General features: G+C 36.4%; 1 protein-coding gene across 2 annotated transcripts in view; it reads left to right on the forward strand.

Annotated features, from left to right (window-relative positions):
* Window positions 1-19,539, forward strand: part of klhl29 (kelch like family member 29) — a 410,063-nt gene that overhangs the window by 353,569 nt on the left and 36,955 nt on the right. For both annotated transcript variants that reach the window (XM_079832066.1, XM_079832067.1), the window contains 2 exons: window positions 14,453-14,635; window positions 15,018-15,198. In XM_079832066.1, the coding sequence (XP_079688192.1) occupies window positions 14,453-14,635; window positions 15,018-15,198 (364 nt within the window). The remainder of the gene's footprint in view (window positions 1-14,452; window positions 14,636-15,017; window positions 15,199-19,539) is intronic.

Here is a 19,539-nt window from a genome sequence, read left to right on the forward strand (position 1 = left end):
AAATGTAGCAAATGTCTATTTTTTTTGAACATAAGTTTAACAGTTTTGAAAAGAGAATGTAAAAATGTTCAAATTGGCCTGTATAGTACATAATGTTTTGGTGGTGTTTGTGTCAAAGTCAGAAAAGAATGAATGTAAATTGAAAGATGTCGTCATTGAACACATTTTGTGCCCAAAGCAATGATAAATGATCCAGAGTTTAGCCACATAGACTGATGTGATCACTGGGTGAAGACAAAAAGTGAACAGTGAAAAAGTGATGAGGATTGAGAAATGTGTCCCAGCAAATGTAAAAAAAATAAATAAAAATAAAACTGTTGACATGTTTTAAATTGTTTTAAAAATTAAATTACATATATTTTCATCTTATTAGAAGTGATATTTTCTTGGTGTTTAGCCCCACAGCTTTCTGCATATCGCTTTACGTTTTTTTTTTTTTATTGCATTGGCCAATACTAAATTGATATGTTAAAAACTGTGAATCATTTTTCATTGCTTTCACACAAAATGCATTCAATGACCACATTTTCCAAAATCCACGAACACTTTTGTTATTCGTACCTAACTATCTGCAAAACTATATATTTTTAGCACATTCTTTGAATGCTAACACACTGCTTTCAGAACTGATCAAACACATTCAAGTCAGAACGATGATCAACTCATTTCTGCAGGAATTATACTGAAATATAAAATCTTAAAATCCAAAGGGACCCACTTTATATTAGGTGGCCTTAACTACTATGTACTAACATTTTAATTATCCATTTGATACAATGCACTTATTGTGTACATACATGTCTTTACATTGTACTTACATTTTTAAATATACCTGCATGTAATTACATCTGTAATTAATTTCTGTAGTTACATTTGTAATTACACTGTTGACACTTCCCTTACATCTAACCCTACCTTTAAACTTACCAATACAACCACACCTGACCCTACCCGTATCCCACCTCAATATCAGCAAAAGTGTTTTGCAATACAATATGAACACAATAAGTACATTGTACCTATTTAAGTACATAGTAGTTAAGGCCCCCTAATATAAAGTGGGGCCATCTAAAGTCATAATTTATCATTGATTTGGCATAAAATACATTCAATGGCGACATCTTTCGATTTATAAGAATTATTTTCTTACTTCAACACAAACACCACCAAAACATTATGAACTGTATAGGCCAATTTGAAAAAATTTTGATTCTCTTTTCAAAACTATAAGTATTACCATATTGAAATATTGGGTGATTCTTTTGAATCCTCAGAATCCTTTTTGGTAGTTTTAGTGCATTTTGAACACTAAAATAACTGCTGTGCCAAGCTGAAATTCAGTTGTGTGAATTTGTGTGAAAAAGTGTGTGAAGAGTTTTAAAAAAGTGACCCAAGTATTGAAAAATGTGTCGTAGGGATTGGAAAAAGTGTACATTGATTTAATTTTCCCAGGTAAATCCCAGCGTTTTCTCTAGTTTGGATGAGAAGTTTGTGTCTGTGACATGGGTGTAACAGCTCTGTTAGGCCTGTTCCTCACCTGTGAGACAATGGCTTTGGCCTTTCCTGTATTCATATGTAAATGGAGTTTGGGGGATGTGTAAGCAAACAGATCTACACTAGGCTAAATACACGCATGAGTTTTTTTAGTTGTCTCTTGTGACTTTCTCACTGCAACCGAACATTACTTTGAAGTTTTTGCAGAAATATCTTTGCCATTGTGCCTGTTATTTCATAAAGAAACCTTACAGCAGCCATTTACAGCAGCCACAGTGCTGTAACACCACAGAATTCTGGGTCTTTGTTTGAGTCTGTTTGACGTCTATCTCTCAGCTACAATCGCTAGGACACCTTTCAAAGCAAAGCAGTTAATTTCACGTTCAAAATGTGCTAAAACTACCAAAACACTTCATTGATGTCTTAAATCAACTCATTCTTCCAGAACACAATGAGGATTCACCCAACATATACACTTTTAACTCATACAACAAAAAACACTAACAACAGTCAGCATTATAGTATATTTTTTTGCTGTTAACTTCAGTTTATGTCACATGGTCCAAGTTTTCATTAAAGTACACACGTTTTCTCCTTTTGTAAACAATAGATTATTTTTGTAAAACAATAGATCTGTATGGAGTTATTTATACTCATATATCTTATAACATCCGGGTACTTTTGTGCATCCTCTGTACATGTGTTCTTGAGTATTGTAATTGAACTTAGACAGTTGCTGATGACGTACAGCAGAAACACAAGGACGCAATATCACTAAACAACGCTTTTGCGAAACATCCATTAAGTATATTTAATTGTGCTAAAATCACACTATTGCAAGTATACTTTAGGTTCACTTTAAATATCTCACATTTAAAGACTGATATTATACAGTGATCCCTTACTAATAGTGATATTACAGGGTTTTTTAAACATCTGCTAGGACACATTTCTGAATACTCATCACTTTTTCAAAACTCTTCACTCAGGGATCACATCAGCCTGGCTGAACTGTGGCTAAACTGTGGATCATTTATTTGCTTTGGCACAAAATGCGTTCAATGACGACATCTTTCAATTTACATTCATTCTTTTCTCAATTAGATACAAACGGCAGCAAAACTTTATGAACTATAAAGGCTAATTTGAACGTTCACACTTTCTTTTTTAAACTGTTCAACTTATGTTCAAAATTTTAACACAAAAATGAATAACACAGAAATTTGAAACCCCTCTTAAAATGCTTGCTATGGATGCGAAAAATGCAGAAAACTGAACCTGATCAGATTTTTTTGATGACGAAGGAAAGTTTCAGAGGCTGTGTGTAAACGTGCTTGATCTTTTTTTTTAATGTGTGAAAATTTCGGTGTGCGAGGATATTTAGTCATTACCATCTATATAAAAGGGGAAAACTTAGTAACAATTTTATACTGTAATGTAAACATAGACCATGTAACATAAACAATAATGAATAAGCAGAAGAGAGTCAAACTTGTTTTGTAAAGAAATTTTATATTTTTTATTTAAATTTAATATACACTGTATAATGATTTTGGAGGTCAAAACTCAGTTGTGTGTTTATTGTTGAGTTGAAAATCTTCAACTAAAGTGTCAATGTTAAAAGTAATTCAGTTCGCATAATTTAATTGAGACGGATGAACATTTTCATGCAAGTCACCATAAAATTTAGTTCTGACCTTCAAAATCTCTACAGTGTGTTTGTGATGGCAAGAAATGGCAAAGCAATCAAACAGGCGTTGTGTTTTACCATCCAATGTTCACTGTATAAAGTGTGACCTGCAATTGTTTCCTTAAAGAGTGATTTTTGCTTGATTTAAAACATAAAACACCAATACTTACCATAAAAATACACTATAATAAGATTTTGGAGGTCAAAACTCAGTTGTGTGTTGATTGCTGAGTTGAAAATCATCAGTTGGTTAAACAACTAAAGTGTCAATGTTAAAAGTCATTCAGTTCACATAATTTAATTGAGACGGATAAACATTTTAATGCAAGTCACCATATAATTGAGTTATCTCAATATATACAGGGAATATCTACAGTGTGTTTGAGATGGCAAGAAATGACAACTTAAACACACTAGTGTCGTGATTTACTATCTAACAGGGGACCGAGTCATTGTGTTTAACATCATCATTATTCAAAGATGATCTGCAATTAATACATTAGAGAAATATTTCTGCTTGATTTAACTCTTAGAACTCAGTTATTGTTATAAAAACTCTAAATCTCCACAGTGTGTTTGAGATGGCAAGAAATGACAAATTAAACACACTGGTGTCGTGATTTACTATCTAACAGGGGACCGAGTCATTGTGTTTAACATAATCATTATTCAAAGAGCATCTGCAATTAATACATTAGAGAAATATTTCTGCTTGATTTAACTCTTAAAACTCAGTTATTGCTATAAAAACTCTAAATCTCCATAGTGTGTTTATGATGGCAAGAAATGACAACGCAAACACACTGGTGTCGTGATTTACTATCTAACAGGGGACCGAGTCATTGTGTTTAACATAATCATTATTCAAAGATGATCTGCAATTAATACATTAGAGAAATATTTCTGCTTGATTTAACTCTTAAAACTCAGTTATTGCTATAAAAACTCTAAATCTCCATAGTGTGTTTATGATGGCAAGAAATGACAACGCAAACACACTGGTGTCGTGATTTACTATCTAACAGGGGACCGAGTCATTGTGTTTAACATAATCATTATTCAAAGAGCATCTGCAATTAATACATTAGAGAAATATTTCTGCTTGATTTAACTCTTAAAACTCAGTTATTGCTATAAAAACTCTAAATCTCCATAGTGTGTTTATGATGGCAAGAAATGACAACGCAAACACACTGGTGTCGTGATTTACTATCTAACAGGGGACCGAGTCATTGTGTTTAACATAATCATTATTCAAAGATGATCTGCAATTAATACATTAGAGAAATATTTCTGCTTGATTTAACTCTTAAAACTCAGTTATTGCTATAAAAACTCTAAATATCTACAGTGTGTTTATGATGGCAAGAAATGACAAAGCAAACACACTGGTGTCGTGATTTACTATCTAACAGGGGACCGAGTCATTGTGTAAATCATAAATAAATCAAAAGTGGTTTGTTTAAAAAACTCATAAATGTATAAGGTGGTAAGGTGGGCCTTTTACACCCCATTTTACATGGGGCAAAAGTCACACATTATTTATACAAATACTTGAGCTAAAAATTTTTTTTTTTTAAATAATGTCTTAACACTTGTTTAAAAGAATAGTAAAGTTTGTACTATTTTTTGTTTATTTTGATAAATGAAATAATGTTCAATGAATATAGGCTACTGTCATTAAAATATGTTAAAATAAAAAATACAAAAACAAAACTTCTAATTACATTCTGGTTGTTTAGATTTTTAAATCCTTTTTTCTTGGATTCTGTGTAGAATTTAATTGTAATGTAATGCAAATTTGAAACTAGTCAGGATATCTAGTAAAGAGATGTAATGCTTGTTCCTTTAGTAAGCAGCCTGTTAAACAGCAGAGTCTCTCTGGGACAGCAGGCCATTCAAACAATAGAGGAGTGTGTGTGAACGACGTGTGTTTAAGAGCCCTTACAGTTCCTGCTCCAGCCTACAGGGGAGCTGCTGAGTATGACCTTAAACACACACACACACTTAGGTCCCCACTTGGTCATAAGTTTTTAAAAAATTACTAGAGTGTTTTTACTTAATTTTCACATTATTTAAACACACACACTTGTAGGTCCCCACTTGGTCAAAAGTAAAAAAAATCACCAGAGCGTTTTTTTAGTGTTTTTACTTGATTTTAACATGATTTAAAGCATGACCAACAGGGGACCTGAAAAATGTCCCCTCTTGGCTCAGAGGTCCCCTGTTAGTGAGTGTGTTACGACACCAAGGTCCCCTGTTAGATAGGTAGACAAGTACACACACACACACACACACACACACACACACACACACACACACACACACACACACACACACACACACACTCACTCACTCGGATATGTGGTGTATGGTTACTCTCCATAGGCATAATGGTTTTTCTAATGTACAAACTGTATAATCTATCCCCCTACACTAACCCTACCCCTAAACCTACCAATCACAGAAAACTTTTGGCATTTTTTGAATTTCAAAAAACACCATTTAGTATGTTTTAGTATGAGGACACAGATGTCGTCATAAACCATGTTTACGTTGTAATACCCATGTCATTATACACATTTGTGTCCTCATAAACCACATGAACATACACACACTAACAGCAGGCCCTGACAGGAGGAGGACAGAGTAAAGGTACACAGGACCTACAATTTCCACACTTTTATTAGCCCCGGGTCCAGTGGACCCGAACATCCTGTGTGTAATATAAATGTGTAGGGGGGGTGTACAGTGTGTGGTCATTGAAAATGTGTTCTGATATATATTCCTCACAGAAAATGAGCCAAGGCCAATGAGTCTCAGTTTGAAAAAATGATTAATCGTATCATTTTTCTTTTGATAAAAAGTGAAAACGGGTCCAACAGACCCGAACACCATACAAGGGTTAAGCAAGCTAGAGGCAAGGAACCCAAACTCCATCAGGTGACAGAATGGAGAAAAAAACCTTGGGGGAAACCTGGCTTAAACGGGGGGCCAACAAAACGAACACGGTGTCATTATGATTCAGTCTGCATCACAAATCAAGATTAAAAAATGTTATCTATTGACAGCCCAAATATATATTTATATATTACTGTCCATCACTGCTTAATTGTACAATTAATCTCTTATTTACATCATGCTTACACTTTGTAAGTTATAATGAAAGGAGATCCAAACAAAACCTTGTGCGTTTTCAGCGGATTTTGACTTCCTTACTGACTGGCACCCTGATTGGCTATTGCATTCACGCTCTCAACAGAAATGATTGTGATTGGCTACAATGCTCAACACTAGTAAAAACACACTGTTAATATAAACCTTTGATGCTCAAAGAGTGCTCAAACAAACACGAATGAGAGCGTCTGAAAGCAGCGTCTATCAGCAGGTAGCAAATATGCTTTGTACTACAGTCTGTTTTTTTAATCGACTGGTACCAGTATTACCGGTACGTTTGACAACCCTAGAATGTATAAAGCCTTTCTGAGTTAGCAACAGTAAACAAGTGCGGCGGAGCTCATCAAAGGGTCAGTTTGCCAATATGCCAGTATTAAACCACTTGGGTACATGAGACAATTACTGCAGTGTCTGAGCTGGAAACAGAGAGTGTCCAGTAAACATTCCCACTTCTTTTGTTTGCCATGATATGCAGTAAAAGCTGAGAAGGAGTGAGAAACCGCAAGGTTACAGAAAGCTTTAAAGGGCACTTTGTACATGCATTCTTGTTAGGCAAGCAAAATGGTTTTCATTTTATCCCTTACTACATCATCATCATCGTCCCCAGAAAATGTACTTCTGAGGTAGAGCTTAATGACTTTTTCAGCCAACTTATCCTCTCTTTTCATTTAATGCTTTTTGACTCACTCCGGCGGGACTGGAATGAAGAGTAGCGAAAAGACAGGGGTAAAAGCACACATATATAGAGTTCAGATGGTCAGGGGCGCCCGCAGCGTCACCTGCCCAGCACGTCTTCCTGACAAGCGGGTTCAAAGCTGCAATTTATCCATGCCCGCGACCGCAGCCAGTCGGAGAGTCTCGGAGGAGAGAGAGAGAACTTCATCTCTTCTGGACTCAAAGAGCTCTTCCTCATCCAGCTTTTAATGGTCGGAGAGAGCAAGACAAGGGCAATTAGATGAAAATCAAGCCCTTGTGAGCAGACCGGTCTTGGCCAGGGGATCTGGGGTTTTGTTCTAGGCCAAGTTGGTGGCGGTTTTGAGCAGGTTTGGGTTTCCTCCCACTGTGAAGAAGAGATTGAGCTCAGGAGGAGAGAAAAAGAGACAGTTATTTACTGCCGTTCCTGGCCCTGGATGTTATCATTATCGCTCTTTAGCTCAGTTGGGGATGAGAGCTACCTGGCCATCCTGACGTCTCGTCTGGCAAACCGTTATTTACCGATGGCAGCCGCTGAGCCAATGCCATAGATAGGACTCATTAAGGGGAAGTGAGGCGAAAGAGACGGGGGTGATTGTCCTGTGGGAGGCTGTGCACTCAGAGCGTGGAGAAGCTCACCTGTCAAAAATGCGTATCACTTCCTGCTAGCGTCGACATAAGTGGGTGGAAGCCGGCAAAGAGGAAAAGTAGATGTGGGAACCGTGTGCTCCGCCCCCTTTCCAGCTTGATTGACAGGTTCTGGCTGAACTCCTATTGGTCCACTTTTCTCACTTAGTTTTCCTGTTTTCGTTTTTGGAAGGGCAGTTGTGGCCTAATGGTTAGAGTCGAACTTATAACCCGAAGGTTGAGGGTTCGAATCCACACTCATTACCCACAACTGAGGTGCCCTTGAGTAAAATGGCTGCCCACTGTTCCGGTGTGTGTGTGTGTTCAGTACTCACTGCTGTGTGTGTGCACTTGGATGGGTGAAAAGCAGAGCACAAATTCCGAGAATTGGACACCATACTTGGCTACACGTCACGCGACTTTCACTGACTTTTCCATGATTCAGCATGATTTAGGCTGATGAATGGAGGTACCTCAATTAAAGTCAGCGCACCTCATTAAGGAATTCAGCGTTTGCTTTAGCAGCACTGTTGAAGGCTGAAAAAGGTCATCTGCTGCTCGAACAGACTCAAATCTCACAGGAAATAAGAAATGACTGTGTTTGCCCTTTAGGGGTTACAGTGAAATGAAAGTTTTTGCTGACAGTAACTGCACGTCTACTTACTCTCCGCCTGAACGGGATTTTTCTTATAGACCTGCCATGTTTTTTTCTTCTTTATTTAATAAGCAAATTACATTGAGAAATTCATCATCAGGAATAGGCTACCAGTCAACATTCCGTCAACATTATTCATATTTACTAATACTATGAAATAGCATGCATGGCAATTATGTAGTGACCAAAAATATTAAATCAAAACAATATTTTATCCTCCTAAGACCCATTTTTTAAGGTCATTACAATGTTTGGAGTATAAGAAAAAAATGGCGAAAAAATCTGGGGGGAAAAAAGTTTTTATTAATATATTAGGATATGTCCTGTTTAGAGTACATCAGGACTCAGTTAATAATAAAATAAAAACAAGATACCAGTTTTTTTAGTTTGCTGGCTTTTTCCTATAACAGATAATGGAATAATTTTGGCAAAATATGCTTAGAAATGTTATCATTTTATATGCATACTAGTGCCAGCTTTTAATAGGAATTTAATTGATGTGTTCTTTGAGCAACATGTAATGAAAAATGTAGCTATAATAATGAAAGTAATAGCTTGGCAACTTTTTCATAATATCTCATATTTCATAGAAATCATTTCCTAGTAGAATTTTTTTCCCTATTCACTTATTATGTCTCCCTAAAATGCCTGAAGAGCATGCTGTAAGTCCTGTACAGTGGACAATATGAAACTGATGCATGTCTCATAACAGAAATTCCTAGTCCTCAATAAAGTTACCTTGAGATGTTAATTTATGACAAACAATATGAAAATTGGTCAGATTTAAATGATAATTACCCATAGGAGTGCAGAATTTAAAATAAAATGAATAATATCAAATCAAATCAAATGTACCCCGTACGTTAAGTAAAGTGTTACCGTAACTTTCTAAAGGTATAAATGTAATTTTGCCTTGATACAGTAATACAATAATTGTCTAAAAATGATGCAATATCTATTCATTTTGATTTGGCAGAATGCAGACAGTAAAGAAGGCACCTTTCTCTTCATTTGCATGTTTGCCTGAAGGATGCTGAGTGGATTTCCACCAGATCAGGCACCATATGCTTCAGCGGTGAGCAATAGTGCAATCTGGCCCTTCCTCATGTCTCAGTTAAGACCAAACCCTTCATAGTGTTTTTTTTCCCCCCTCTCGATTTCCACTCTGGTTGTGTTTTTACCTGGTCAGGAGAGAATAGCAAAGATTTAGAAAGAGACAGAGTGAAATGGAGAAGGAGAAAAAAATGACAATGTTGTAAAAAGAAGGATGCTGGAGCGGAGAGAAGCCCATGGATCAGGCAGGCGGCTGTTGTCAGGGGAGCGCAGGGGAAGTATTGATTCGGAAAGATGAGCCAGCGGTTAAAGGAAGCTCAAGGATGTCTTCACGTCGCTCTCTCACTTTCCTCTGCTCTCTCGACGCCTTTCTTCCTGCACCTTAAACAAAAGCCGGCCTCTGCGAGGCGATTTGATGACAAGCCCTGCGCCGGTGTAGACATGATGCAGGAAGTCTGAGCGCTCGAACCCTTACACACACAACAATAGGCTTTCTAAGCATAAACCCTGGATAGAGTTACACCGGATGATCCTTGAATTCTGGACATTTTCCTTCGGCGGGAATATTTAGACCTCATTTATTGCAGATAAATGCAGTGAGGTGGTTGTTAGGTGGTCCCAAGTCAACAAGGCCAAAAGGTTATCGTCGTTGGGAATGTTTTTTTTTTTTTTTTTTTTCTTCATTTTATGTTTATCTCGTATTGCTAGGATATTCTGGGTCAAAAAGGTTGAAAGAGACATCCTCCAAATCCCTCTATATAACATTCTGGACTCTAGTTATGGCTCAAGACCCTCTTTCAATGCAGTTTTGGCCCAAGGTGATGTCCGGCCTATAGGAAATTAAAATTAAATATCAAATATTATTAAAAATGGTCAATGGTTTTTTTAATTGTTTTATAAGTGATAACACAATTAAACATGCCAAATAGTGTAGACATAATTTTTTGCCAGGCTGTCATACAAAGACATTATGAACACATTCGAAAACAAGACAGAACCAACGAGATATTAAGAAAGGGATAATCCCCGGCTAGATGTGCATTAAATGATTGGAGGCAAAGAACCGCCCGACGCGAAGCATGATATCCCGCTTATACCATGGTCATTTGCCAGCATTGACCACTTCAAGCTGTTATTGGTGTTTGCAGCACAAAATATGACCAAAAGGGTAAAATTGAGGGTTATTTTCGTCAGTTACGGCTGGTTAGATCTAATATTTTGCCCACTTTGAATCAGACTCAGAGATAAAGTAGTGTGTAAGATTTCATTTATTTGAATGAATTAATGAGATGAGAGATGATACCCGTGTCTGTTCAGCGCCTGTCTCTCCATTAATAACGAAGCTGTGAGTTTTTAATTCAAAAATGCGATGTAACTCACTCATTGCTGAGAAATATAAAGTTTGCGATTCAGTAGCAAAGCTATTTTACTACTATGAAAAGTCACGTTTAAAAGTTAAACTGACTTGGAACTACCTGTGCATTAAACGGTTTTATTGCACACCTTCCAGCCAATCAGAATTGAGTATTCAGGCCGAGCATGGTATAATAACAGATTATGTTGTAGTCAATCTATGCTTTTTCCTGTAAGCTTTTTGATTGTTTTGTTTTGTTTTTGCATAGTAAAATAAAAACTTGGGCTGGGTATTGACACAAATTTCACAATTTGATTCTATTTCGATTCACAAGCTTGCAATTCGATTTCGATTTGATTCAATATTGATTATTTTGGACATATCAGGTACAATATATGGAACATTTTCTGGACACTGGATATTATGTTTTTGAATTTCATAATAAATTGGACGTAAACTGAGACTTTGTTTCATATCAATAGTGACAAAGCATTGATTTTTTGGATGGGAGGCGCGCTAGAATGACCCGTTCATTTATCAACTGAAAACAGGATGACTAATCGATTCTTGGGATATAAGAATCAGTTCGTAAAAATGAGAATTGATTAAAATCGAGAAAACAATATTTTTTTACCCAGCCCTAATTAAAACCATTGCTGCTTTTGTCAAATAAATACCAAGTTTAGTTTTTTGTTTGTCCCTCATATTTAAAATATTTAAATATATATACAATTCTTTCCTCATATGTTGATGGTTTAATCAAACTTGTATGGTTTAATCAAAATATCCCCTCTGGACATCACTTTTAGCTACTACTTTAACCAGTCTTTTTTCATCATTTTATCATCTGACAGGTGACAAATCTGGTTGGTTAGAAAAGCAATAGTACACCTCTTCTCATCAACTACATGATTTGAGGTATCATTCATCAAACAGTGAGTTACACAACAAAGTTGAATGAGTAAAACCTGTATGATCAATAGCAAAAGTGATGTTTTCTTCCACTAATAAACAGTTCTAGTAATATAATTCATTAGCCTAACTGTAGACTGTTTATGTAGAAATCCGAGACCATGCTATGACTTCCATGTATGTGTGGACACAGGTGTGCTTATACTGGCTCATCTAATCAGATTTTAGAGGGGTTTAGAATGGTGAATTTGTTATATTTACAAGTGCTAAACAGGCATATTTCATCTGAGCACTTCTCAAAAATGAAAGTAGCAGAATAGAGGATCACGGATGAGTGCAGGTGCCCGTGATGCAGTTCATGTAGTTTTGAAGCCAATGTGCCCAGGGCTGTAAGACACTTGAGGGCATGCAGCCAAACAGATGGTTATGAGTTTAGTTAAGCTCTGATAATTCACTTACACTCTTCATTGGACACAAATGCACGGTCAGACTCTTCATGTTGGGTGTTGGGTAACCTGGATAACCTGGTTTTTATATAATATGATATTATGTGTTGTATTTTAAATTTGATGTAATATTCTTTTCATTTGTATTACATATACTAACATTCAAAAGTTTGGGTTTGTAAGATTTTTCAAACGTTTTTGAAAGAAGTCTCTTTCTTATGCTGACCAAAGCAGCATTTATTTGATCGAAAATACAGTATTATTTTGAAAGATTATTAAAACATTTTTTAATGTAATTTATTCCTGTGGTGAATGTTCAACATTATTTGCTGAAACATTTCTGATTATTTTCAATGTTGAAAACAGTTGCGCTGCTTAAAGGTGCACTATTTAAATTTTTTTCAGTAAAATATCCAAAAACCACTAGGCCAGTGTTATATATTTTGTTTAGTTGAGTACTTACAAAATCCCAAATGTTTCCAACTATTTGTAAATCGTGAGAAAATTTATATTTTAACCAATGAACCCGGGACGTGTGAGGGAGTCGCCTGCCAATTGCGTCATATCTGATTTACACTCGGTTTCCGGTTTTATTTTGCAGAAACGCTTTACTCTCACTGCAGTGTGAACAAGTGTCAAAGCAGCCACCGAGCGAACACACAGAGTAACGTCATAACATAATTTTAAACACACTCAGATGTATCTAATATGATAAACAGAGCTAGCCTGGCTCCGTCCTCTTACGTACTTCCGCTCAATTTTCATTTTCCTTCAGTACTCCGTCTGGGATTGCGGTATATTCTCTGGTTTTCTCCGATCAAATTTTAACTGGTCCAATCAGCGAACAGAGGGAGTGGCTGAGAACGATGACGTTGATCTCGTGCGCTAGTTTGAGATGACATACGTCACGACCAAAGGTTAGAAATTGGTTATGGCAGATCCAGAGTGTCTCCGGGCAGATCCAATAGTTTTAAACTTCAACAGAGTACCGGCCTTCAAGAAAGTTAAAACTTGTCAATGGAGAGTGGCCAGACTCCCTGTACAAATGAAATGTACGAGAGTCTGGTAGGACCAGGCTAAAACAGAGCTGCGTTACCTCATACTCATGACCGGAAAAGCGGAAATGGCGCTGGCGACTGTGTCATAATAAAAGTCCCGCTGCTCGCAATCGCTCCAGCGGCCTTGCTCAGCTCCACAACACTCGGTCCTGCTCTGCTTCATATAACAGTAATGTTAATAATCACATCCATGAACATGATTTCTGCCCGAGTCCTATCCCGATTCTTTTCCATCGGCTGTGAGGTGAAGACCACATGTCCCAGGATTCTGAGCTCAAACTGGCGTCATCAAACTACGCCTTTGTTTTGAATAGGCGACCTCTAGCAGACGGAAAAGTTACATAGTGCACCTTTAAAATGCTGATTTGGTCAGGATTCTTTCATGAATTTAAAGTTCAAATCAACAGCATTTATTTAAAGCAGAAAACTTTTGTAACAATGCTAAAGTCTTTTAAATCAATTTAATGTCTCCATTCTAAAGTTTTAATTAAACTTTTTTTATTTAAAAAAAAAATCTTACTGACACAAATGAGTACTCCAAAAATGTTTAAAATGTCATTGAATGTAAAAAATGTTTTAATTTTTTTTTGTATTTACAGTTTTATTCTTGTTTTAAATATTTAAAAAAGTTTAATAAATAAACATAGATAGATAGATAGATAGATAGATAGATAAGATAGATAGATAGATAGATAGATAGATAGATAGATAGATAGATAGATAGATAGATAGATAGATAGATAGATAGATAGATAGATAGATAGATAGATAGATAGATAGATAGATAGATAGATAGATAGATAGATAGATAGCAGATAGATAGATAGATAGATAGATAGATAGATAGATAGATAGATAGATAGATAGATAGATAGCAGATAGATAGATAGATAGATAGATAGATAGATAGATAGATAGATAGATAGATAGATAGATAGATAGATAGATAGATAGATAGATAGATAGATAGATAGATAGATAGATAGCAGATAGATAGATAGATGGATAGATGGATAGAAAGAAAGAAAAATACAGATGTTTTTTTTCCCAGTGTGCCTTTATTTACTCTTGTACTGCAGCTCTGTGGGTTTTAGATTTTCACATAAGATTTGTGCTCTGAGAAACGGCGTAGAGGAACAGCAATCTTCTTTGGGGTCCCTGCAGTTCATCAATCCACCATGAAGAATAACTGCACTCCCAACCTTTGTCAGGCTCTCTATTTCAACACATGGACACTACCACCACACAGGCCATCAAGTGCTCATATATTTGTATCCTCCGTCTAACCCGCAGGTGTAGCAGAGGTGATCGTGTTGGTCGGAGGAAGGCAGGCGATCGGTATGACCCAGCGCTCCCTGACGGCTGTCACCTGCTTCAACCCGCAGAACGGCAAATGGTATCCTCTGGCCAGCCTCCCGTTTTACGACCGCGAATTCTTCAGCGTCATCTCCGCCGGGGACAATATTTATCTGTCAGGTACGTCAGATTTTGGAGGGAAGGTCGTAGATCAAGTGCGAACAGAATCTGTGGTCACTTCCCAGACGCGGACTGTTTCTTGCAATGATCTGATGAAGAATTGGTGTTGCGGTGCACATTAATCACTGGATTCTACCGGCCTCGCAATATCAAAACAGCTATTGGTTTCCATGCCAGATAAATGCAACAAATCCTTTATCACCTGAAGGTCACGTTTCTGTCAAGCTTCTAGTTCCCCAGATCGTATTATAAATGTTGGTGGCCGTGCTGCATTGGTAAACTGTTTCGATGAGTGTAAATTTATGCCCAATTTTTTTTAGAGCATTTTCAACATTGACATTGTGCAATGTCAAGTCATGATGGTGTGTCGTCTTGTTTCCAGGTGGTACAGAGTCAGGGGTGACAGTGGCAGATGTGTGGTGCTACATGTCTCTTCTGGACAACTGGAACCTGGTGTCCCGGATGACTGTCTCTCGCTGCAGGCACAACAGCTTGGTGTACGATGGGAAACTCTACGCTATTGGAGGACTCGGGGTGGCTGGAAACTTGGACCATGTGGAAAGGTAATTTGTCCTGCAGATAACTAGATGGGGGGGAAATACATTCACAGATGCATTGTGATGGTTTCTCAAAAACTTTCATATTGAAAGTTTACACTCAAAGCTGGAGGAACTGGCTTTTCTTAGATACTAGCAGTTATTAGTATTAGTCTCTCATCTCTGGTGTTACAGTACTTGAATTTCGGCGTAGGATTGCCCGTATTGCGTATAATTTTACCCGTTCCCGTAGATTTTGTGTGCGCACATAAAATCGCCTCTCAGAGTTCTTTTTGCTGAACTCATGACATCACCGTTTTCTCCGGAGCGGCTGTATGGCCGAATCAAATTCTGTTGTATTATTTTCCTGTTTAACACTGTGAAACTGCTTTGAAACAATCGGCATTGTAAAAAGCGCTAAATAAATAAAGTTGACTTGACTTGACTTTGTGGAGTGTGAATTACAAAAGTGTTTGTGGATTTTGAAAAATGTGGTGATTGAATGCATTTTGTCTGAAAGCAATGAAAAATTATTCATAGTTTCGTCCGTATACACTTGTGTGTTGCTGAATGTGTGAAAAGTTTTGAAAATGTGGTTTCAGTATTGAACAATGCTTGTTAGCAATTGAAAAAAACTGTAAAGGGATTGTCCCACCCGAAAATGCACAATTATTATAGCACAATTCTTATAGCACAATTATTATAGCACAATTCTTAACACCCCACCCCGGACCTCACTCATTTTCAAACTCTGGTTACGGCCTTGATTCTAGGAAGCATCTATTCTTCCATACTTTGGAAAGAGTGAGGTTGATCAATTGATCTCTTGCATGTTTACAACGCAATTTGCATTTGAGTGATTTTGGCTGAAACAAGGAAAATTTTCGTATTTCTTTCTCCCTACATAAGAAATAGTCCAACTAATATTTTTCAAATGTTACAAGATTAAGGGGTTATAGCGATCACTAAAAGGGGAACCAAAATGAAAAAAATATATGTGACCCTGGACCACAAAACCAGCCATAAGTCGCACGGGTATATTTGTGGCAATAGCCAACAATACATTGTATGGGTCAAAATTATCGATTTTTCTTTTATGCCAAAAATCATTAAAATATTAAGTAAAGATCATATTCCATAAAGATATTTTGTAAATTTCATACCATAAATATATCAAAAATGTATTATTATTAGTAATATGCATTGCTAAGGACTTTCATTTGGACAACTTTAAAGGCGTTTTTCTCAATATTTCGACTTTTTTGCACCCTAAGAATTTTCAAATAGTTGTATCTCGACCAAATATTGCCGTATCCTAACAAACCATACATCAATGGAAAGCTTTGTTCAGCTTTCAGATGATGTATAAATCTCAATTTCAATGACTGGTTTTGTGGTCCAGGGTCACATATCAGGAGTATACTTAGGGTAATAATCAAATAGTAATAATCATGGCTTGACATTAACACCCACCAACCCGTCATTTGCGGCTGGATTTCAGCTGTGGCGTGTGACACAGTCACTCCCACTAGCCAATTTGGCGAGGGGTTGAATTTTATTGTAGTCTTCTCAAAAGGCATCTGTTATAATCGCGTTGCGTATTATAACCAATCACACGCATATGCATCCTAGACTTGATTTGGGTGAGTACAGTGGTCATTTACATATAGCCAACAACACATTTCCCAACAACAACATTTTGGTCAGTGAAAATGCTGACTTACTAACTTACTAGCCACTCACTTGCTACTATGAAAACCACTGGCCACAGTGGCTGGTAAGCAAAAAAGTTAATGTCGAGCCCTGATAATTATAATGCAAATGAACAAACAAGCGAAGATGACACACGAGTATATTCATGCAAAAGACAGCATATCTTAGTTCTGTGAAACACAGCAAAACCAACATTAATCACATATCGAGAAAAAATAAAAGTATCTTTCTAGCACGATTTCTTGCTGTTCTTCAATAGCACGAAATGCATACTAAATCAATTGTGCTGTAAACATTCATAATTACAACTTATGATCAATATCAATTTGCTTCCACAGTGATTCCTTAATTAACTCTCAGAAAGTCTGGCCTGTAGAAAATCCGAAGTTTCCCACTTATTATGACTTGATTGTGCTGTGCGTGTGTGCTGAGCTCCTGAATGAGTTGGCTACGTGAAGCACTGCATTATGGGATGAGACGTAAAACCGAGGTCCTGACTCTCTGTGGTCATTAAAAATCCCAGGATGTCCTTCGATAAAGAGTAGAGGTGTAACCTCGGCATCCTGGCCAAATATCACTTGCCCCTGTCCATCATGGCCTCCTAATCATCCCCATTTATATATATCCGATTGGCTTCATCACTCTCTCCTCTCCACCAATCAGCTGGTGTGTGGTGGGCGTTCTGTCGCAATATGGCTGCCGTCGCATCATCCAGGTGGATGCTGCACATTGGTGGTGGTTGAGGAGATCCCCCCTTCTATATGTAAAGCGCTTTGAGTGCCTAGAAAAGCTCTATATAAATGTAACAAATTATTATTATTAATTATTATTATTATATTTATGAGGACATATACATTTCTCTCCTTATATCTCCTCATGTGAATGTGTTTAACCTCTTGGAGCGAGACTGCGAAACGGTCTGATGCCCCAATTGCGGGCGGCACAAGAGGGCAAGATTAAATGGGGCAATCAAAAAAACATTATGGCCTGTATTAAAGGAGCCCGCCGCAGCTCATTACTGGCCTGAAAGGAGATCAGGAGTCCCTATCAGCGCATGAGTCTGGCAAAATGAAAACCTATAATTTGATATTTCTTTTCAGTTACGTCCATCAAGTTATGATGCTGCAAATTTCCCCTTGACGTCTATGAACTTAATAACTAAGAACTTCAGATGTAGGTCTCTTTCCCCATCAGAAATGAGCTGTATATGATTATGTATATGAATTTTACATGTAAGTTCATGTATGAAGCCCTCAAGCGTGCAGAACATGTGTGTTTGCTGTGTTTAGCTGATAAGCGTCCCTCACTCAGCGGAGCAGTTCAACCTGAATGTGTTGCATATGAAATCGATATCATAACCTGACTCCTCATCATTATATTCTCATTATTGACACCCGGTCTAGCTGAACGACTGCATGCCGTACCTCAAAGTGCAGTAGCGCCACAGGCATAAACACTTTCATTTGCAAGCAAGTAGCATTCTATTTGAGATTTAACAACCTCAAATATTTGATTTGACTTTGCACCCAGGGCTTCGCACAAGCGTACATGCAGGTGGTTTTTGTTATGGGGTCTGGACGACTCTTCTGTACATGTCACCATCTGAGCGAGCGCTGGGGTTTAATCACCTGGGCTCGGCACAGACAGTCTCTGAAGTATTAGCGCCTCTCCCAGACGAGCGAATGCTCTTCACGCGCCAACTCGTTTTACTTCCCCGTCACTGAGTCATTTACAGCGTGTCAGCGCTAAACTAACACGAGGTTATGACTGAGATGTGGACGGGCTGGTGCAGGCTGTGTGTTTGAGAGAGATGTTGTGCTGCTGTAATAATGGGATGAGGTTTGTTTAGAATGAAACAGTCAGAAGTCTCTGCACTTTATGATGTTTGGATGTTGGGTATGCCTGCGACAACTAATTGATAATCCCAAATAATGATAATGATCAATAACCAGTTTCATTATCGATTAGTTTAATTATTGAAAATGTAAGTACAGTAATTTTTCTGTAACATTGAAATTAATTAATAAATGTATTATTAATTTATTATTACACTCACACACACACACACACATATATAGAACATATTTCAATTTATATTCATGTATTATCACTAATAATTACAATTAATAATTTATAATAAACATTTATTTAATTACATTAATAATATAAAATTAAAGTTTAAATTTATTTTAATATCATATTAATGTAATAAATATAAATATTATATATATATATATATATATATATATATATATATATATATATATATATATATATATATATATATATATATATATATATAGTTTAATTTTATGTGTGTGTATTTAACGTATGAAATATTTAAATATTGATATATTAATATCTATATTACATATTTAAATGTATATTAATTTGTTAACATTTATAGTTAGAATTCATAATTTATAATAAACATTTATTTAATTACATTAATAATATATAAATAAAGTTTAAATTTATGTTAATATCATATTAATGTAAAAAAATAAAAATTATATATATATATAGTTTAATTTTATGTGTGTGTATTTAACACATTAAATATTTAAATATTTATATATTAATATCTATATTACATATTTAAATGTATATTAATTTGTTAACATTTATAATTAGCATTCATAATTTATAATAAAC

The sequence above is a fragment of the Gobio gobio genome (genome assembly GCF_949357685.1).
Source record: "Gobio gobio genome assembly, chromosome: 12".
Classification (NCBI taxonomy): Eukaryota; Metazoa; Chordata; class Actinopteri; order Cypriniformes; family Gobionidae; genus Gobio; species Gobio gobio.